This window comes from Carassius auratus, chromosome 5 (assembly GCF_003368295.1).
Source record: "Carassius auratus strain Wakin chromosome 5, ASM336829v1, whole genome shotgun sequence".
In the NCBI taxonomy this organism is placed as follows: Eukaryota; Metazoa; Chordata; class Actinopteri; order Cypriniformes; family Cyprinidae; genus Carassius; species Carassius auratus.
Window position 1 is genome coordinate 19,603,687 of NC_039247.1, and position 22,741 is coordinate 19,626,427.

The 22,741-nt window shown below is 36.7% G+C and overlaps 4 protein-coding genes across 6 annotated transcripts; 1 reads left to right on the plus strand and 3 right to left on the minus strand.

The window, feature by feature from the left end:
- Positions 1-9: 9 nt before the first annotated feature.
- LOC113079858 (putative uncharacterized protein BRD3OS) lies at positions 10-1,535 on the minus strand. Its single transcript, XM_026252085.1, has one exon. It carries the CDS (start codon positions 1,086-1,088, stop codon positions 834-836), a length of 255 nt encoding a protein of 84 aa, XP_026107870.1. The 5' UTR covers positions 1,089-1,535; the 3' UTR covers positions 10-833.
- Positions 1,536-1,672: 137 nt separating this feature from the next.
- Positions 1,673-6,342, minus strand: LOC113079836 (endothelial differentiation-related factor 1 homolog). Of its 3 annotated transcripts, none has more exons than XM_026252063.1 (6): positions 6,123-6,342; positions 3,532-3,860; positions 3,071-3,122; positions 2,835-2,995; positions 2,652-2,745; positions 1,673-1,994 (listed from the first exon to the last, which is right to left on the minus strand). In XM_026252063.1, exons 2-6 carry the CDS (start codon positions 3,640-3,642, stop codon positions 1,933-1,935), a joined length of 480 nt encoding a protein of 159 aa, XP_026107848.1. In that variant the 5' UTR covers positions 3,643-3,860; positions 6,123-6,342; the 3' UTR covers positions 1,673-1,932. The 3 variants fall into 3 exon arrangements, with proteins under 3 accessions (XP_026107848.1, XP_026107861.1, XP_026107855.1); XM_026252076.1 differs by having other exon boundaries at positions 3,583-3,860; positions 6,123-6,337; XM_026252070.1 differs by lacking the exon at positions 3,532-3,860 and having other exon boundaries at positions 6,123-6,324.
- Positions 6,343-9,293: 2,951 nt separating this feature from the next.
- On the minus strand, positions 9,294-12,349 carry LOC113079867 (inactive phospholipid phosphatase 7-like). The gene is made up of 2 exons (XM_026252092.1): positions 11,689-12,349; positions 9,294-10,675 (listed from the first exon to the last, which is right to left on the minus strand). The coding sequence occupies exons 1-2, from the start codon at positions 12,158-12,160 to the stop codon at positions 10,287-10,289; spliced, it is 861 nt and encodes a 286-aa protein (XP_026107877.1). The 5' UTR covers positions 12,161-12,349; the 3' UTR covers positions 9,294-10,286.
- A 169-nt stretch (positions 12,350-12,518) lies between these two features.
- LOC113069290 (protein FAM78A-like) lies at positions 12,519-15,215 on the plus strand. Its single transcript, XM_026242314.1, has 2 exons — positions 12,519-13,928; positions 14,589-15,215. Exons 1-2 carry the CDS (start codon positions 13,669-13,671, stop codon positions 15,145-15,147), a joined length of 819 nt encoding a protein of 272 aa, XP_026098099.1. The 5' UTR covers positions 12,519-13,668; the 3' UTR covers positions 15,148-15,215.
- The last annotated feature ends 7,526 nt before the right edge of the window (positions 15,216-22,741 follow it).

Genomic DNA, 22,741 nt, shown 5'->3' on the forward strand with positions numbered 1-22,741 from the left:
CATAGGAGTGTCTTTTTACTATGTAGATATTTATTTGAGTGCACTTAATGTTTTCATTTGTATTTGTAGAAGACATTAAAAACGCAAGATTGAGATGAGAAATACTTGGAGAAGTGTAATGTCAAACTGTCAAAATGTGACATCTTAAGTCATTTAGAATAAATCTAGATGTAAAAAAAAAATTTGGAGGCATCAACGATCCTTAAAAAGGTAAACGTGAAAAAAACCGATAGCTTACAACAAAATACTTAAAGGGTCTATTATTATTGTATTACTGTATTATTAAGATTGCTCTTTCATAAATAACAATGAATATAAATACGTTTGTGGTCACCAGTTTCCCTTGGGGGAAAAACAAAGTACCATTCACATTACAAAATTGTAGTGGTTAATACATATATATTAAACTATAAATCACTGGGCCACTCGTGTAATGCATAATGTAGCCTAGAGTCAGAGATTGGTAGATACTTTATATTTTGCCACTGAAAAACACTGCAACCAGTGATTAACATATCTTGACTAATTAGTAGTTTGTTCAATTGGGATATCCAGTATAATGAAATACGTGCTCATTTTGAATCTTGGTTCAAATTAAGATTTTCAGTTGGTTAAACTGAGCTTTAGTACTGATAGTAACTCTAATAAACAGGTAATGGTCCTCCATCTACACTGCATACATGTTCAAGATACTGTTTGATGCATTGTTCATAAATCTCATTGTAAGCACGAGCACCATACTTTCTGAACAATGATATGTGGACAGATCACAGTACTGTTGACTTGACAAATATGTGTGAAGCGTATCATCAGTCATGAGAGGAATATCACGATCACATAACAGCGCAAATCCGGGATTGTCCAGTGCTATCGGAGTCTTTCAGTCTTGTTTTGTCCCGTACCACAACTGCCTGGTTGCCGTACTGGCTGTAGCACGAGCTCTGACTGCGGCTCAGGTAACTGGTCGGAGGCCCTTTCTCCAGCTCCAGCTGCTGCTGCTGCCAAACCAGCAGCGACGTGTCCCTGAAGCGGAGCCGCGCGTAGCCCTCCGACATCGCCTTCTCAGCCAAAGGACAGCGTTCCGTCATCGCGAGGAAAGCTCAAGAGCGGACTGGCGCCTTGTTAACTATTTCAAGAGAGTCTTGGCTTAGATCATGCATTTAGTTAGGTGTCTCGAAGCAGCAGGTTTGTTGAAGTGAGAACAGAACCTCTTCTTCATACGCTTGTCTTCGATCAGGTGCGCGTTATCAAAACGAGGCTTTAATGCTAATCCTCTAAACATGTTAGTGGCTGGTGAGATTTCATGCAGCTTAAAATGAACAACTCGCGGATAGTAGTTGATAGTAGTTATCTGAACAAGATGGATTTGTAAGAACGGGCTCTTCCGTAGTATTCACATTTGACCATCAGGTCACGGTTTCGTGCAATAATTCGAGAAAAAATAAACTCCGACGCCAGCGGCTGCCTGTGGTAACAACGTCCGGGTGAATGCGCGTCCGTCCGCAAACCTGAAACGTTTAATGGTTCCGAGTGCAAGTTTATGAGCATAGTACAACCAAGTTTGATATTATAACCCAAAATTTAACATTAAACTGTGCATTTCCCAGTACTCCAAACGATGAATTCTTAAATTGCATTATCTGGAAACAAACTGCAGAACCATTTCATCAGACATTAGAAATAAGTTTTTATTTCAAAGCAGTGAGCAAGCTGATTATATAATAATAATAATAATAATAATCCAAGTCTTCATCATCTGACATAAAACGTTAGATAAAAAGCCTTTTGTGTAGGTGGCAATATAAGCATGTCTGGTCCACCATTGAATTGAGAAAACATGATGTAATGCAGCAATTAATAAAGATTAACTGTAAAGACCATACAAGTACTGAAAGGTTTCAGTGAATGGTGGACCTTTTGAGGATTTTGTACTCATTTCTTCTTAGGGCCAGAATCAAGAGGCATCCCAATTTCTTTTCCACGCAACTTGAGGCCTAAAAAAAGAAATGGAAAATATTTACCCAATGAGTAATATTTATTGCACAAAATAGGGCATTTCTACAATGACCCTGGTATTTAAAAAATTGGAGACAGTTCATAGGCCGGAACACCGCAAACCGACTTCATAGAACTAGCGGCGACAAAAGCCATTATGCGACTGGATCCGAAAAGATGCGCCTGAACAGACCGCTCAGACTACAGCCAACTTCAAACTAACACAGAGGAATTAACGGTCTGTATCAGCAGATATCAAAAGTATATATTAATCATTCAAATGGAGAAACTGAGACAAGGATATAAGATATATAAGCAGATATACGAAATGTAAACAAAGAAGCGCTTGCTTACCATTTTGAATATCGGTTTTGTTGATAACTTTCTTCATTTTAAGCAGCTCATTTTGTTATGAAAATATTTGCATATCGGAAAACTTAGGATAAGATCATGTAATTTTAAATCTGCCTCCTGTCTGAGCATCCAGAGTTGTCACTCATTGAATCGTGCAAACTGCCGCCCGCTTCAGCCTGACTAGAGCGAATGTGTGGAACACAACAAAAAACCTAGCCCAATAGATGCTTGCCAACTGTCAGCTTGGTGTGTCCTGGCCTTATGAGACAGTGATGTATGATTCAACAAAATCAAAAACCTACCAATGGCTCTCTCAATCTTCCCCATGACTTGATTATTGGGGATGGCCTTGCCACATTCATACTCTGCAATGATCTGTGGCTTCTCATTGATTTTCTGCAAGAAACACAAACTTATATTTAAATAACTACAAATGAATGGTGAAATGAAAGGTGAATCGTACAGTAAGTCTGGCAAATACTCACAGTAGCCAGATCTTTCTGGGTGAGGCCTTTATTCTGGCGGCCCTGCTGGATCACCTTCCCTACTTCCAGAGGCACTCTCTGGTGGCTGAGCTCCTCTGTCTCGCGGTCCAGCTTGGCTGTGTTCTTGGTCACAACATGCTGTTTGTTCTGTCCAGCAGCCCCTTCGAAATAGAAAGTATTCATTTTATTCCAGTAAAAAAAAAAACACTGATTATATAAGGTTTTTATGTGCTTACATTTCTTGGATGTTTCGACGGCATCTCCCTTCCTCTGAGCAGATATAATAGCCTGAAACAAATGTTCTGTTATTCTTATGTAAAGCTAAACTCTACAAATCTGTGGACTGTTATTATCATTATGACTTCCACACTGATCTTTAAAATGACTGGACTGCTCATTGCATTTATAAACTGTGTCAGGCAGTGGAAAGTGTTACTATTCCTGATCGACAGAGAGCATCCCTGACTGACAGCCAAGACCTTGACGTAAGCGTATCGGTCACACAGGATACGTTTTTAAGATATGTGTATGTAAATTCATTTTATACTTAATTTGTTACCCGCAATGTTTACGGTCTTTATGGCCAGGAAAGGGAAATATATTGTAATTGTTTAGTGTGTGTCTGCTGCGCACTGACGACAGAACTGATCTATCACAAGATATATTTCTCTGTCTATGTGGGATGGGCGATGTCTACCAAATCGGCATCGGATGATGTCTGCAGTGAAACACTGCGAAGGATGATTACATCGGTGAGTGGGGGAGAGGGGGGGTCGTCATCAGAAGTGTCCGCACACGCCATCCGCATGCAGCCCGATTTTTGTGAGCACACGGACGGTCTGCATTCGACAGTGCAGGCATACTATGCATGTGTCGAGCTCATCCGTCCGCGGTTGAGTAAACTTTGAAAGCTTCGTGGACGCAGCTGTGTGCGAGACAGAACGCAGGGGATCACGATGCAGGCTCAACATCGTGATGTCTGTCAGCCATCGGTGATGAACGATGGCATCATCTATCACCCCGACCCTACAGGAGATATTAAACATGAACATATACATGGTTTTAGTATCAGAAACTGATTCGAATATACAACACAGGCCTCTGTTACGATTTTACTCTGACTGAAATTCCTAAGGAGACCTTTTAACCTCTCTGGTCTTCACAGAACATATCCTCACTCCACAGAATGGAATATAAACTGCCTCTCCGTGTATATATGCACCTAAATGATGCTAAAAGAGCTACTAATCATTTATTTCCATAACTCCATATCATGTATTTAACCTAAACATTGGTTTATCATGGTCTAATCACTTATTGTGTATGTCTTTTTCATTACTACTGAATAGTTTATGGGTTCATATTCATCTTAAGTATGTCTGCGATTGAAAATTCATGCTTTAAATGTTTCTATCAATCAGTACTTTGTAAAATGAATCATATTCTTGTTATAGAAATTATGTCCAAAATTATACTCTGCAAGAGCTGGAATATTCGGACCACCTGATTGATAGGATAACACTTGATTTATGAACAGACAGGACAAACATCACAACACCCTGAGCAAAGACAATATTTAATTGGTTAACCACAGCCCGGTTTAAATACTCAGGACATAATCAAATTGTGCCTTTTAGCTTTTTGGTCATGGCCTGTAGCTGTGCTTTTAGATTTTGCTTTTAGTCATCACTTTCAGCCATGCTTTTTAGCGCTCTTTGAGCATGCTCTGGCTTGCACGCCTGCTGCTACTTAGCCAAGATGAGAAGAAACGGCACCTAGTTTCGTCAAACTTTACTTCTATTCTTTTACTTTAGATTTTTTTTTTTCCCCATTGAGAGTTTTGTGTACTGAGTTAAGTTTTGCCTATCACCGTGTATCCTGAGTGCCTGTCTTAAACTTCATCCAGCCCACAACAACGCATCTTAAGCCAACGCCCAACCATCGGCTTCCCAATACGTCATTCCCAATATTTCATTCTCTTAAACTAATTATTTCCTTACTTTCTATCTTTCTGTAGCTGGTATGAATGTGTGTATTCATGTGTTAGATTATTTTATATGTCTTAGATTTATCTAATAAAGCCTTATTCGTATTGAAAAGAGAAGTATCTTGTGTTTTCTGCTTACAAGTTAATGTCTTAAACTGCTGATCTTGCTACAGTGCTAATTAATAGTGTTTTCACTATGTTTTGGATGTTAATATCCATTGCAGAGATGATGTTATACGGCTCATTCAGTAAATCACTGGCCAATTCAGTGATCTGCCATAAAACAGTGATTCTGTCCAAATTCCCTTTAAAATCTTAAATGATTCCTTTTGAGTTAAATTGACCGGTTTCCCTTACAAATGTTAGGATCACAAGGCAATTCAAAGACTATTTTTCACAACACATTGTCTTGTAATGTCATCTGCATGGTTGTGCTGGAGTAATCCTGTGTTTGTCTAGTATTTCCAAGTGCGTTTCAGTGGGCGGGGCTACAGAGGCAGTGACGTAGAAGCAGGCGTTGCTCTTCTCCTGTGGAGGCATTGCTTAGCCACACTATTACATCATAACATGGCCCATTCCAAAATGAGTCGTTTTTGAGCTTGTTTCAATAAAAGTTATTTTTAAACTAATGAGTAAGTTTTGTACCTTATCTAATGTTTTACACTACCTGTTATGTCAAAGGATCAAGGGAAATTTGATTTATCAGTTCATGACCTCTTAAAGTATGCCTTTACACAACATAACTCTTTATTCAGATTTGAAAATGAGCACTTTGTCATTTGTTATACATATTCTGCGGGTCTCGTCCGCCTGATGTTCATCTGATATTCGCTACTGTAATGTAGAAGGACGTAACTTTTTAATACGAAATTCCCGATATTAAACAAATAGACGTTTACATGCTTAGGACAATTGCGTTGTAAGAATGACCAGGGAGACTTCAGATACAAAAAACGCTGAATTGTTAGATGGTTGTATCATTAAAATTTTATGATTTCCTATTAATTTATTAGACTATATGGGAAGTCTAGGAAATACCAATATGACGTCACAAGCAATCCTGCTCTCTATCAGTGCTTTCACCACGTTACGTGTCCTGGCTAATTCGACCAACGATACGATATTATTACTGCTGTGTAGTAGGCCTATTTGTCCTCAGATCGACGCTTGAAACTTTATGACAAATTAAAGCCATTTTGCGCGTTATTTGAGGCGAAATATTTGAAAGCAGGTCACAGCAACAATGTGTTTGTCAAACGTGAACTACTAACGTCAACATGTAGCAGATGGTTGTGAAATACCTGCTTAGACTTTGACTGCGCAGCCGATCCCTTCTTCCTCAAAACTGTCACTGTATCCCAGTCACTCTCTGCCATGTTGTTGACAATTATTTGCAGAAGTGTTTGATTTTTAGACAACAACGGACCGTTCAACTTCTCGGGCACGTCCCCTGCTCTGCTAGTGAACTAAACCGGATATACGTCAGGGTATGAGGCACGCGTCAACAAGCCATACAACGACGTGTATTATCCATTAACCAGAGTCTATGCTATCAACGAGCACCGGCGGCGCCAGGGGGGGTCTTGGGGGGTCTCAAGACCCTGCCAAAAAATGCCTTGACCCCCCATTTGACCCCCCAGCCTCTTCCTGATTAAAAAATATATATATTCGGGATAAAGATCCAAAAATGTTTCTCTTCAAACTACGCAGAACAATAATAAATAATAATTATTTCGACATTTATTCATACACTGAACCGAGAACCGTTTCTGTCGGACGCGTCCGATTCGAGAACCGATGAGCTGATGATAACTGCGCATGCGTGATTCAGCGCGAAGCAGACTGACACAGAGCGCATCTGAACCGAGCTGATTCTTTTGGTGATTGATTCTGAACTGATTCTTTGCTAATGTTATAAGCGCGGGTAAACCAAAGGCTTGAATGAAGGGCAATCATCGCCAATGACGGCATTACATCGAGCGCAAAAGAACCGGTGAACCATTTTTTTTTCAGCTGGTTTATTTGATCGAATTGTCCGAAAGAACCGGTTCACTTGAGCACCTGCTCCTTTGCCCCTTAAGTGCCCTTTTGTCAAAGCAAAATTTCCTAAATTTTTTTTTGTAATAACATAAACTTTTGTGAATGCCTGCCCACGCCCAATCATAATATTAGTACAATTTATTAATAATAATTTAGCCGTAAATAAAATGACCAACATGATGACAGTTCACCTGACTACGACCTCATCCAACCGGGAGGATTCCTCATGCTGCACGCGCACTTTTTAATTGCTAGAGGATATTTTCAACATCGTGGCAGCTGGTAAGTGGTGTTTCATTCTCAGCGAAGTGATTTTGGTGTTTATTTACTTATTATTATTTTACAAGAACGATGTGATGTGAGAACATGCAGATACGTTGTTTATATTGCTGTGTGTAGCCTGTAGTGTAGAAGTAACACTAGCGTGCTGTTTGAGGGAGAAAAGTTTCACAGGCATCGAGGGGTCTGGTCTTTTTTATGTTATTTGAATAAACTTTTATTATATTACAGTACTTATTTATTTTTAACACGTAAAAATAATTATCACAACACTGGTAAGGCTTATTCAGATTTTCTCATTCTCTGAATTATCATTATAAAAATAAAAACAATTCAGAAATGAATTAAAATAAAATTATATTTTAAATGTGATGCAAATATTTTTTCTACAAAAGCAACAGTGTTTACAACAGCAAGACCACTTTAGCCTGTAAACTCAATAATATCTATCTGGAAATAAATGTAAAAATATCAATGTCAATAAAAATGCATAATATACCTGACATGAAAGTGCAGTGTGAAGGATATGAATAACAAATGTAGCCTGTCATTTGTTTACATTGAAAGGTGTTTTTGTTGTTTAGTAGCAGAAATATGCAGTTATTAGCCATGTCCACTGTATTTTTTGTTGGTTTTCATGAGACCCCCCTTGAAAAGACCAGGACCCCCCATTGCCCCCCAATCAAAATTGTCTGGAGCCGCCACTGTCAACGAGTATCGCATTGTGTGCATGTGTATTTAAAAAGGTGCGGATAAAGTATACAATTGTGCCTTAAATTCTAATAATCTGCGATATGAAATATCAACACTTTTAATTTGCCCTGCATGGCATCTGACGCAACAACAAAATGGAATGATTTATTTAGTATATATGAAATTAAATAAATATTTATTTATTTGAGAACGTTCCAAAGAACATCTTATACATCTAGTTTTCTAAGAGCATCTTATTATTTATTATTTAATGCTCCTAAAACTTTTCAGGTAACAATGTGTTCTTTGTCTAGTTTCATGCTTAGTCAATAAATACATATTTTGACTGTAAGATAAAAGGATTTCATTAAATAGTAAATTTGTAAGTGCAGGAAATTTTTTAATTTAAATAAAGGTCCAATAAAATTGTTAATAATTATATTAATTCCTGCCAATTAATAGGTAGAGGTATAAACTTGATCTAATCTTCATTTTGACTTTGGCCCATGTCCTCTCTGTAAATAATAAATTACAATAACGCCTAATCATAAAAGAAATAAATTATATTGATGTATCAAATAATGGAGTTGTATTTAACATATAATTTTTAAATACATTTATCATTATTACTTTGTTAATGTAAAATTTGCCTTAACCTACAAATTTACAATTTAATTTAATTTATCTTTATTTACTGACTAAATATAAAACTAGATAAAGAAAACAAATGGTACGTTTTAAAAAAACTACAGGCCAGTGTAAAGTATATAAATAGCATGTATATTTTTATGTATGAATGTAATTGATTGATTTCGATTTCGATTATTTTATTTTGTGCTTTTGGTAAAAAAAAAAAAAAATGTATGTGTTATGAGGTCTTTTGTGTAACGGTTCTTGTAATCTTAATAAACAATTGTATTTTTGTTCTACTTATTATTACTTTAATAACTTTAAGAATTTTGCTCAAAAACTATAAATGAACAAGAGAAACAAGTGGTTTCCTCTTCCATTATAAAATGATAATTATATAATTTCATTACACTTCATGTGATTTTTCAATAGTGTATGAACTCTGTGTCAATAGCGTGCAGTATTTACATGTGTTTATGTATGTAGGTCACAGGACCATTGCTGAGTTTCTAATAGTCAGTGGCAGGAACATGGACTGACCCCTGCTGGTATTTATAGATTGCTGAGTCAGGGTCAGGCACTGGCAGATCACTGCTATAAGCAAAAGGAGACTGATGACAGCTGCTGAGATATTAAGCAACCATTTCAATAAAAGCTTCTGTTGCACATTTATGTAAAACAAGCATTATAAATAATGCATGTTCGTAGTATTTTAATCACATCAACTTTCAATAAAGTAATAAGACGTTCGTCATCTCTGAGTATATCTAATTTTCCATCTGTGGATGTTTGCTCACCATAACAGCTTTTGACATAATCTTGATAATTTCTTGACATTTTTTTATGTGATAATGTACAAAGTTGGCATCATGTTCCATAAGCTGTGTTTAATCATCATATGATTACAGATACCCCTACAATTGTAAGTATTAATCTCTGTATTTTTAGGCATGAAGAATCCAAAAAAAGAAAGAAAAAAGTCAAATTATCACATACTAGCATATACACATATTCACAGTATATTTTAAGTTTACTCAAAATTAATAAACCCTGTTGATAAAAGATGTTAACAGATGTACAACTTATTTTTAGAAGACCTATACCATGCATAACACTGCTTTTGAAATCATAAAAATTGGTACATCTGAGGCTTGCAGTGATTGGAATTAACATACAATTGCAACATACAATTGCATATAGCAATGTTGCAATTTTCGGTAAAAGTGAAAAATCTGCTCCAAATGTTCAGTTTGAATGCTTTTTCAGAGTATCATGAAATATCAGTGCACCTGAATTTAAACAGTCCAAAAAGTCTCAATTATCAATGGTGGTTTCATTTACATCATCTTCTCAAATGCATGTAAATAGTCTGAAAATTACATAAAATTCCAAGAAAATAGAAATCTGAAATGATTCATTATGCTGCTTGATAAAGTCCCTGAGCAAATGTTTCGCTCACTTACTGTGATCAATAAAATCCATCAGCCAATTGATATAAATCACAAATACTTATTTGACATTAATCACTGTTAGCAAAAAAAAAAAAAAAAATTATTGACATCCTTTCTTTTAAAGTGAAAGGAAAAACTGTGCACCTGACGCTTTTCCAAAGCGCTTCTCCAAACTTTATATTGCTTTGGCAGAAATGGAACAAGAAATGATCAGATCAAGATTATGGATGTGTGCTGCTCAGGGTAATGTTTTATAAATGTACATGTTTCTATCACAAACTTTTTAAAATAGATGTAGGGCAACTGACATGAATGGACAAAAAATTAAAAAAGCACTGCAACTTTTGAAATCCTTCTAAATACACGCACTGTTCAGTAGAGGGGGCTCCAGTTGAATGCTCCAATGGATATTAGAGTCTGACAAGTGTTGGAGGACAGCCACACCATCTCCACTAAACTGTAATGAAGGAATCCCAAGGCAAAGCCACATCCGACGTCTGTCAGATGGTGACGACCCAGGAACACACGGGACATGCCAACTAGGACTGCCCATAAGACAAGCAAAATACGAAGAGGAACTGCAAGGACCAAGTGTGCCAACAGGAATTTAGATACCATGACTGCTCGGCTTGCATGGGCTGCTGGGAAAGAATAGATGTCCATGGCCAGGTAGTCAAGGAAACTAGGCGCCATTTCCCATGGCCCTTTGCGCTTCACCAACTTCTGCATGCCTGCCACAGTCATCACATCCAGTAAGAGTGCTGTAAAGCAATGACATTTACATTTACGTTATTAAAGCAAATTCAGACTCACAAGAATGTTTATGGCAGTGATTTGGCCTAAAAAGTCATCACACCTGTCATGACATACAACTATAACACACTCTTGCGAGTGAAATATTGCTTTTACATAACAGTTCAAAGGATAAGCATGCAAATAATTAAGGAAAAATCAAGGAATGCTTCAAAGATCCTCCACTTTCCCAAATTCAGACCTGTTGTTGCTAGTTCAAAAACTGTGTCCCATATTTCTCCACATCGGTTTCCCCAATGGCATCTCTGGCAAGACTGATATTTCAAGCTTTATATCAGACACATATACAAAGTGCAAGATTGCAGTAATAAATGTAATCAAGCTTGAAATTGTCAATACCCAAGAGAGTACTAAATAAGATTTACAACAAAAACAGACACAAGCACTTCAGAGACATGAATTAAACCAATGGATCAATTTTAAATTACAGGCATGATCTTTTTGGAGCTTCAAAGTTTTGGTCACCATTCACATGAATTGTATGGAGCTATTGTGATGAAATAATTGACTTCAAATCTTCATATGTGTACTGTAGAACATGTAAAGTCGTATACATCTGGGATGTCAAGAGGGTGAGTAAATGATGAGAAAATATTCATTTTCAGGTTTGTTTCAATTCAGTTTCGTCAAAAGAAAGAAGTACAGATAATTTCTAGAGTATAAATAAAATGATTTTCTGAATGTAATGAAGTAGTCACATGCGTCTGGCAGTCAGAACACATATCCTTGTATTCCCTCATCCACTGACCTACAAACCCAACAGCATCCTCACAAGCTGCTAAAAACCCTGAGAATGTGATTTCAAATTTCAAATTTCAAAAACGGTCGTTGACAAGGAGATATTTCTCAATCATAGTAGCTACGTGTGAGCAAAATATAGATTTTTATGTAGCCACATACTCTGATAACATTCGGACTCTCTCCAGAGAGCAGTATTTCACTCCAATGCGTTAAAGCTCACCTAGCAGCAAATTGACCAAAACCTCTTGACCCGCCAACGTGTTGCTTCTCGTAAGACACACAATTGTCCCGAAGATCCAAGGGATGCCATGACCAGTGAGAGCAAGCAGCTTGACCATAGAGCGCACGCTCCCCCACGACGACGTAGTGTGCGCGCACACGCCGAGCCGTTTAGACATGCAGATATCAATGGCCAGTAGAGAGTTCATTGCGATGCCTTTGAATGATGGGTTTAGCTGCATGCAGTCTTCTTCTGGTAATTCCTTCCTCTCCTTATTGTTCTCGGGCGACTCCTGCTGCGGATTTGTGCCCGGCTGGTTTTGACTTTGCTGGTACCTCTGCGACGGCCTCCGTGCAGTGCCGCGAGCTTCAGCGCTACCGCTCTTCAAAGGCTGATTTAGAGATATAAACTCGGGTCTGTTCAGCGCATTGTTTCTCTCCCTTGCCCTGGGTCGAGTCTGGTTCGCAGGCATCTTGATTTTCGGCGGACCTTCCAGTTTAAATATGTTTTACGGTCCTGTTTTTCTCACAGCGAGACAGTGAACGGTCTACCATGTCCATTCCCAGATCATGTCTTGCTCTGTTCTAAGTGTTGCGACTTCTAGTATTCCAGTTGCACTATAAATAGACATTCCAGCCGCTTGGATACACGAGACGCATCCGCATGCTGCCGCAAATCTAGATAAACAAATGACACTCTGCTAAGATAATCACCTTGTCCTTGCTTTAAAATGATTGTATTGATTTGATGTTGTTGGGGTTTTTTTTTGTTTAGTTTTTTTTTTTTTTTTTTTTTTTTTTTTTTGCATTGCACTATAGCTTCGCTGCGCTATAATTCGCTTTGAAAAAGATAAATAAAACAGGCAGTCTATTTATTTATTTATTTTCATCTTATAACTGTAATAAAAAAAAAGACAGAAAGAAATTCAAACTAACATGCTCATTTAACTTTAAATTAAAATGCCACTCGAACACTGCAGTGACTTGACCGTGCCTAAACTAGGTTATTATCATACATTTACACAAAAAGGCCCTTTTTTGATAAGGTTAAAAGCCTTCTATAACAAATATGCCAAAAACTCTAATAGCACCATGCATACCTCACCCCATTTATTTGTTTTATTGTTGCTTTCGTGATATTTTCCATTAAAATTTGTAAACATGAAAACTGCTGTTGAACATCTCTGACTTAAAACTACACTACCCAGGATGCAAAACGTCGCCAAGAAGGGATGTCTATAATTCTAAGCCGCTTGGGTAAAAAATAAATAATAACAAGCCAACAGCTGAAGTATTGTATTACACCCGGGGAACCTGACTACCCTTTAATAGGACAAGGGTGACACAAAGTAACCCGACTGGTCACGCTCTTTAAATCTCTCAGATATAACGCTGAAATTAAGAGCACCGATAGGCTATTTGATTTGACACCAGAATGTTTGGGTAAATTATGCCAGAAAACGCAGCGTGGAGCTTGACCTGTAACGCGAGTTTGGATTTAATCTTAACGCAATGGTTCTGGTTTCCTTTGGTCATCCTGAGGGACCTTTTGAACTATGGAGCGTTTCAACATCATAAGACTGTTGACTGGAGCGCAGCGTATATATAACCGGTCGTAATGCCACACTATTGGACGGTACCGAACAGGTGCTATTTAGACATTTCAGGTTGTAAATCAAAGGGACATATGAGCTGACATATACAGAATTGTGAGGCAACAAACATGATATGACTAGTATTATTAAATGCATTATTATATAAGAATGAATATGTAGGGGTTAAGGAGGGGAAAGGCCGGAGATTTATTAATGCTGTATTAAGTGATTACAAGACATGATGATAGGATTCATTATGCTGACATGCCAGGAATCATGTCATAGCACTGTGGCCACAGATTTGGTGCCCTTTTCTCTCATCTCTCATTACTGCTTCATTTGGATACTGATGGGTGTTTGTGCTGCCAGTCTAAAGAGCCTCCACCATGGGATGTGTACAGAGTGTAAAACTCAAGCCACGTTTTCATGAGAATATCACCGTCCTGGAACTGCAAGCCTCCATTGATCCTAGTCCAACAGTCATCGATGAGTCATCTAATGTGGTTTTGCGATACCGTACGCCTTACTTCAGGGCATCAGCTCAGGTCCAGGTGCCACCCATGCTTAGCAAAGATATCTGGACCGTTGGCTGGATCCAGGCTTGCAATCAAATGGATTTCTTCAATATATATGGGAATGAAGGAGTGTAAGTGTGTTCATTGAATAGATATGTCTAACTACTGAATACTTTATTTTTTTGAGCCCCTACCTTTTTTTTTTTTTTTTTTAGATAACTTGATTTAAAACTTTAACACACACATTTCTTTACTGCTTTACTGTTAAAGGAATAGTTCACCCCCAAAAACATAATTTTCCAGGATGTAAATGAGTTTGTTTCTTTATTGGAACAGATTTGAAGAAGTTTATCATGACGTAATTTGCTCTCCGATCTTCTGCATTGAATGGGTGCCGTCAGAACACAGCTGATAAAAGCATCACTGGAGAAATCAATATTATAGAAAAGGAATTAACAGAATATAATAAAAAATGTGATGTTGGTGTTGTTATTTTTCTACAAACATGATTTTTTCCCCTTGACCAGATGTTAATTGATGGACTGGAGTTGTGTGAATTACTAGTGGATTATTGTGGTTCTTTCATTCAACTGTCATTCTGATGGCACCCATTCACTGCAGAGGATCCATTGGAGAACAAGTTATGTCAGGGTAAATTTCTTCAATATAACAAATACCATAAATTGGGTGAAAAGCGTAATTATTCAGGGTACATCTCTGATGCAATAGTGTATTAACTCGCTTAATTATAAGAACATCATTTGAGAATTAAGTTTCATCTTTCTCTTTAGATCCAGCTGGGAGCTCCCAGAGATGAAATCTGGGCAGATTCAGGTGATTAGTGATTCAGATGGTGTGAATTACCCCTGGTACGGGTGCACCACTGAGATGTACGTGATAGTGGGTCCCACTAAGAAGAGCACCAAACTCATCGTCAGCATGAATGACAACTTCTGCCCAAGTGTGACGTGGAGTGTCCCAGTGGGCACCACCAGCAGTCCAGCTCTCCTGAGCTCCATCCAGAGGGACCAACGCTTCACCACATGGCTCGTGGCCATGAACGAAACCACGGCTGAGATGGTGCTACTCCGAACCATCCGCTGGAGGATGCAGCTCTGCATTAAAGTGGATCCAATGAAGCCTCAGGGTCAAAGAGCCATAGTTGTGGAGCCACTGATCCAGGAACAGCCGCAAATCTTGGTCAGAAATGAACCTATCCCGACAAACGCCTTGCTTAAGCCTAATGCCAATGATGTTGAGGTTCTAATGTGGCGGCCTAGAAATGGGGAGCCTATTGTGGTCATACCCCCAAAATATTTATCCAATGAAGGATATTTACTTCCAGCTTGAAGTAAGATGATTCAGTAATGCTCAGTTAAATGAAGAATGGCGTGGAGTGAGTATGAGAATGATAGTCAACAGGGTTACTGATTTAAAATATATATATATATATATATTATTTATGTATTTATAGACTGTTTGAAAGGATAGTCCACTTTAAAAAAAAGTACGCTGTATGAGCTGATTATTAATAAGTGTATAATGTAGTTATATTTATTTTTACTACTTTTACTTTTTTTTACTCTTTTTTTAGACATGGAAAACCCTTAGGTTTAGAAACTCTACAATAAAATCAGTGTGTAAAAATAAATTGACTTCACTGTTGCTGTTTTTGTTGTTGTTGTTGTGGTGGTGGTGTTATAAAAAAAAAAGAAACAAAAAAGTTTAACTAAAAAGCAGACAGCTTAATACTGACTCTGTCATTTTAATAAGATCTAAAATGATCATACAAGTAAAATTGCTTCACAACAGCATTTGAACTGATGTATTTGATAACTATGTCCAATAATTGTATCTGAATCACACAAACGTTGTTCTTTGTTTGAGAGCGTCCTCTCAACAGGGACCATATGACCTGATTCTAAAATACTCCAAGTTGTCCCCTTTTCGACTCCTATGAATTCATTTACATCTCAAAAGTCTTGTATCTGCAGAGGCTCCCTGGACACCCTTATTTATCACATTGTTTACTAATTTTACTGTACATAAAAATGAATCGGTGACTAGAAATCTCACTGTTTCATTTACAAAGGTAGAAAATGGATAGAGTGATTTTTCACTTCATGTCAACTTTAAGAAATTTCCTGCCTTACCTCACAATTTTACAGTATTTTCTGATAGTTATAGATTGCAATGGGGTTTTCATTTCCAGCTGGGTCTGAGTCTAAAACCACTGTTGAAAATTATTCTACGTATTTACTAATTTAACTACAGTTGATAACACATGGTAATTTGATTATATTTTGCTTTAATATCATCAGCACCGATGCTGCTTGAACTCCCTTAAGTATGTGTAAAATCTGACAACCATAATATCTCCAGCATAATTTGAGATGACCTGAAATGCATTTTGAGGTGCGATGGAAAAACACCTGACCATCTGTACAAAGAGACTTCAAAATTGTTTGTTATATATATTTTTAATTGCCCTTTTAGATCCCAGACATTTTTTTTATAATTATTTAACAGTTTTAATTATTATTATTATTATTATTATTATATTTTTTTTTTTTCGAATCCATGTGTTCACAAAACAAAACAAAGATATGTTTCTAATAGGATGCTTTGAATAATCATAATATAGAACTGTGTTTTAAGTGTGCTTAAATGCTTAGGTGACCCTCTGAATTATACATAAGTTTAGGGATTGTTTGTGCTCTTGCGCTGTGAATGCCCCTCCCTTCACGTCTCATACTTTCTATTGTTATGAGGCACACGCACACACACGCACACACACGCACACACACACACACACACACACACACACACACACACACACACCTGAGAAACACTGGAGCTTACTCAGTACTTTTAAATGACATTTTCTGACCAACCAACTTTACAAATGATTCCTGAATGGAAAAAGCTATATATAAGCCATGAGGTGAGTTTGAGTTCTTGTTTACATTCTTTACCCTTTTAACCTTTAAGGCTTTTATAGATGCTTATAGTTGTACGTGCAATTTAACATCACCATTTAACATAACTTCACCAACTAAAGGAAAGCATGTTGTATTTCAGACTCTGAAATCTCTGCTAAAAAAGGAAGATAGCACAAACATGTTGGGTCATTTTCCCCGCTGAATTCTAGTTCTGTGAGAGTATTCTACTATTAAAATAATAATGATTCTTAGTCATTTGTGTATTTGCATAATTTTTACACTGTTAAAATTAGTTAAAAATGAACTCTGCCAAGGCATAATGATGACTGTAATATACAGCAGTGCAATCTCATAAATTAAATCCTTTGAAATAAAATGCATTTACAGAAGCATAAAATAATCTAAATCCTAAATGCCATTCTTCTAAAGATGTAGCAAGTACATTGTGTGTTATGAAAAGTGTTCCTGGCTCTGGTTTTACTAATTAATGCAGCCTAAAAATCCTTTAACGGATTTGAATAAATGTGTTAGTGTTATGTGTATGCCAGGTTGAAGAGATGGATCTTTAATCTAGATTTAAACTGACAGAGTGTGTCTGCCTCCTGAACAATGTTAGGTAAGATATTTCAGAGTTGGCGAGCTAAGTAGGAAAAGGATCTGCCACCTGCAGTTGATTTTAATATTCTAGGCATTATCAGGTTTCAATAGTTATGAGAATGCAGCGGATGTGGAGGACTATAGTGTAATAAGAGCTTGTTCAAATACCGAGGTGCTAAACCATGGCTTTATAAGTAATATTCAAGATTTTAAAATCTATACAATGTTTGATAGGGAGCAAGTGCAGTGTTGACAGAACGCTAATATTGTTATACATTCTTGGTTCTAGTAAGAACTCTAGCTGCTGCATGCTGAACCAGCTGGAATTTGTTTATTAAGCATGTAGAACAAACACCCAATAAAGCATTACAATAATCTAACACTGATGTCATGAACGCATGAATTCGCCTTTCTGCAGTTAACACTGAGGGCATAGGACATAATTTAGATATACTTTTGAGAAAATGCAGTTTTACAAATTCTAGGAATGTGGCTTTCTAAGGAAAGATTGCTATCAAATAGCACACCCAGGTTCATAACTGATGACAAAGAACTGACAGAGCAGCCATCGAGTCTTAGACAGTGTTCTAGGTTATTACTTACAGAGTTTTTAGAGTCTGATAATTAACGCCTGTTTTGTTTTCTCTTCAGAATTTATTAGTAAGAAATTACTCGTCATACAGTTTTTTTTTATCGACTATGCATTCAGTTATTTTTTATAATTTGTTTGTTTCGCCAGGCGTGAAGAAATATAGAGCTTTCAGAGGTTAGTAACATCTTTAATTTCCTCCATCTCTCCTTAGACAACCGTAAACAAATTACAACAGTGGCATATAATATTTATCAGGTTGGCTACTCCATCTTAATAACCCATATACTATGCATGGATAAATATAATTATGATAGAATGGTATGTACATCACATCCCTCTGTATCTATTTGTTAGTGGTTATGCTCTAAGTAGGTAACATATCCAATTGTCTTTAAAGTGTTAAATAAACAGACCTGGACCCCCTAAAGCCATATCGGACTGAACCTGTACTTCTTTAATTTATTAACAATAAATCACATGCTTATCTTTGTACTGGATCCCAGAGATCATACCATATTTTTGAGGTGAGTTATAGTGATATCACGTATTTGAGCGTGTTTATTAATATTGTGATGACTAAGCTGAGGCCTCACATGTGTAATGCATGACTGTGTGATGCAGATAGCTGGACGGCCGACTGTTTGCTGGTGCAACAGTGTACTGGCTAGTCTTCATCCTCCTGTGTGATGTCAATCCTACTGCATCTTCAGTCATTACTTTTTCACAGCTTCCTCCTGTTTCTGCTACTAAACCCCATCTCCATATTTCATGTTTGGGCTCACTCCTGGCTCATGGTCACAATAGTAAGATATAACTAAGAACTGATTAATGCAGGGCATTAAGACCTGAATTTTCATTATTTATTTACTCTTCTTGTCTGTTTTTGATTCATTGATTCATTGATTCAATGATTCATTCAATTGATTCATTCAATAACACTGATTCATTCATGAACAAACCACCACTACTGTGCTTTGTTCAGAGACACCCTACGATTGATTTTCCACACACAGACACACACACACACACACACACACACACGCAAAACATCAAATGCATATTGAATATTAGCAGGGCTGTTATTACAAAGAGTGGAAGTGTTGAATCCTGCTAACATTTGTGTGATATTTCTTCAGTTAAATATACAGTGTTTTTATACATATAAATTATATTTCAGAATGCTCCGGGTACAAAGAGCTCTGTTTCATAGTTTATTTAACTCCTCCTCTATAGTTAACTTTGGCAAATACTTTAATGTTTATGTTTGTCTGTATTAATAACCAGGATATATGTATTTTAATCTAGTGCCTTGCTGTCTTTGCTGTACAAAGTTTTACCAATAGTACACATTTTATCAGCAGTGCTCTCAAGAGAATGCATCATCATTATGCAGCATCCTCATTTATGCATTAAAATATCCATATTACATAGTAAGGTCTTGGCAGCGCCCTTCCAGCCTGTGGGCTTTGCAGAATGCTGGCCAGCTGATCAATTCAACAGTCTTAGCTCTTTATTCCTTAGCTTGAGGGATATTCTGTGCTTCTATACATATCAGATCAACTGGAGAGATATGTGGGCTGACAGCTCTCTATATGCAGGTAAACATCTAATTGCTACTATATTTATGCCTCTGTATTATTATATTATATTATATTATATTATATTATATTATATTATATTATATTATATTATATTATATTATATTATATTATATTATATTATATTATATTATATTATATTATATTATATTATATTATATTATATTATATTATATTATATTATATTATATTATATTACACTGAAAATGGGACATAGATCAAAGTGTTGAAGTAAAATTAAATTTTAGGACAGAATTAAAGTTTGTAGAACTTTTTCCAAGTCATTTTTTAGTTAGAATTTCTTCTGTTTGTTACAGTGAGTCTGGACTGTGGATGGTATAGTATGGCTGTAACCTGTCTGATCCAGTGTTTTTACTCCATGGCTGAGATTTGCACAATGCCCGAGGTGCCCGAGGGACACTGGCCACACCTGAATGCATGAAAATACACTGTGTTTCTTATGGTTACATGTGCTGGCCTCTACAACATGGCCACATACACAACCAAATAAATATTTACAATATGAAATTATGCAATTTTAACTCTGTCTATTTTAACACAGCATGTAGTGACAAAACAATTCTGAGACTGTAGATAGCTTCACGTATTGTAATCTGTGATACTGATTGTATTGGTTGTTTAGGAAGACAAACAAGAGCATGAAACGACTGAGTGCACCTTCAATTTATGAGAATGTTGTGATATTTCAACAAAACACTGAATCAAAACAATTAGTCATATGATTAAGATAATAAAGGACCTTGAAATGTGATGATGCTCAGTCTGTGTGATGCTCAGTCTGTGTGTGTGTGTGTGATAGAGAGATCTGCCCAGCTTGTAGAAGGGAGGATATACATGTCTATATGGGCCATGGCTATACCTGTTCTAGGTGTTCTAGTTACAGTGAGCTGGGATTTAAGGATGGACTGGGGATTACTTCAGGGAAATGGCTTGCTAAAATATGAGTTGGTGTTTTCCCAACAGGTAAAAGTTAGTATACACTTCTAATACTGTTTTAATAGTTGAAATTAAAAGTTTTTCGGTTGATCTGGAAATTATCTTTGGTAACATGATATGTGTCACGAATCCGATCTATGAACTTCCGTTTGTTCACCACAAGAGGTCATCATCCACCACATGGGCTACACAGACTGTCACACTCACCCTGGACTTCAGTTCCCACAATCCATTTCACTCTGATTACACACAAGACTGCAGCCAATCACACACCCTACATAAACCATGGACTCCCACTCTCTCACTGCCGAGTATTGTTACCACATGTCACTGTTTGTTGGTAGCAACTTTCTGGATCCTGTTTCTTAATTACCAATTTCTAGTTTAGGCTAGTTCTGTTTTTGTTTTGACTTTCTGTGTCTCGATTAGCGCCCGTATTTGGATTACCCTCTTGACTTTCTGGATCTTGTTTGCCCACTCCAGCCAGTGTTTGGATTATTCTCTCGCCTAGCAAGGGCGGATCTACCGGGGTGGCAAAGCATTTTCTGTCAATTGATAACTTATCTTGAAATGCTAATTTTATATTGTGAACCGTAAATACTGATTTTCAAGTAGATAAAACAAAGGATTAACTCTCACAAGATGTAATTTATGAAAACAGTTGTTTTATGATTACTACTATACAGTGACAGACAAAAAAATATACTTTAATTATAAGAGAGACATGTTTGAAGTTTTGCTATTTAGGATAGTTTAATTGCTCATTTGGGCTATTTTGTTACAAAGATTTGGCAACCCTCCTAACCAAGATATCATTTAAAAATTAACCTTCCACCACACACACACACACACTAAACTAATAAAGGTTTTTGGATTGATTTAGTAAAATTTACCTTTTACACATTTTGGGTGAACATTTCCTATGCAAATACCCAAAAATGTCTATCATTTATTGTACTGAAATTGGATTTGAATTCTCAAAAGTAAAAATGTATTTATGCAACAAGCAATATCAGCCCACAATCTGGCTGTCAACATTTAAGATCCAGCATAGGTGTAAATTTACCACATGACAAATCACAGCTCAAAATACACAGTTTGTAATTTAGTGTGTGTGGTGACCAAGATGGTGAAAACATTTTTCACTGGCATCTCATTGGCATTAAATTAATCATGTTAGAGGCTATAAGGGGCAAATGGACCCACAACTGACCCACAACATCAACGTCTTTAATCTTGAGATGTGTGTCGTAATACTATGCAGCCGTGCTGGCGGATGTGCTCTTGCAGGTCTCCTGGGCTATAAATATGCTCCTGGCTCAGATGAAGGATTCAGCTGCAGCTGCCACAGCAAGTGCCCTGCTGGCACCACTGGAAGTCCTCAGGTTAGATTTCAGCCACACATTCAAGACAGTAGGTATGTAAACTTGTAATCCAGGATGATCAGCGCAAATTACATATTGCTATGATTTAATTTTAGAGAGCCGGTGACTCGTATAGAAATGCAAAAGGATTAGATTGTACTTTGTGCAATCTGTTTTTAAACAGTAAAGATATTTCAGGGTTTTTTTTTGTTCACTATATTTGACAAGAAAATAATATTTCTGTCTGTATACTTCAAAACGTCACAAGTTAATTAAATGTGTTAGTTGCAATTTCATTGTAATTAATTGTAAAATTTGCTAGCAATTTCGAAGTGAAAATTGTTGTCAGTTTAGGAAACATCTTTATAGATTATTTATTATTTGATGTATTCACTTCTGTAATTGTTTCATTCTGTTCAACCAGACGTTTTATTTGAAATCTGTTCCATCTTAGTAGTTTTAAAAAGAAGCTTTTTAATAATTCTAAGAACATAGTCAATAATATCTGGAAAATGAACAATGTTATTTGAGTAATGCAGGTGGGCAAACAAGATGTTAGATAAAAAAAATAAAAAAATAAAAAATAAAACATGGACTACACAGACTGTCACCCTGGACACAATCCATTTAACAAAAAAAAAAAAAATGGTTCTCTGTTCTGTCTCTGTTCATGACCTTATTGACACATTTTACATGTACTCTCTGTGTTCAAGTAAAACTGTGCTAATGTTTACGTTTCATCCATGCTAAATCAATTTCATTGGAATCAAGCATGTCCTTTTAAAAGACAATAATAGGCATATCCTAATTATCCCTCAAAATAATCCTTTCCTTTATTTCGCTTCCAAAAACAATCATACAATCACGTTTCAAATGTCCAGACCAGCTGATATG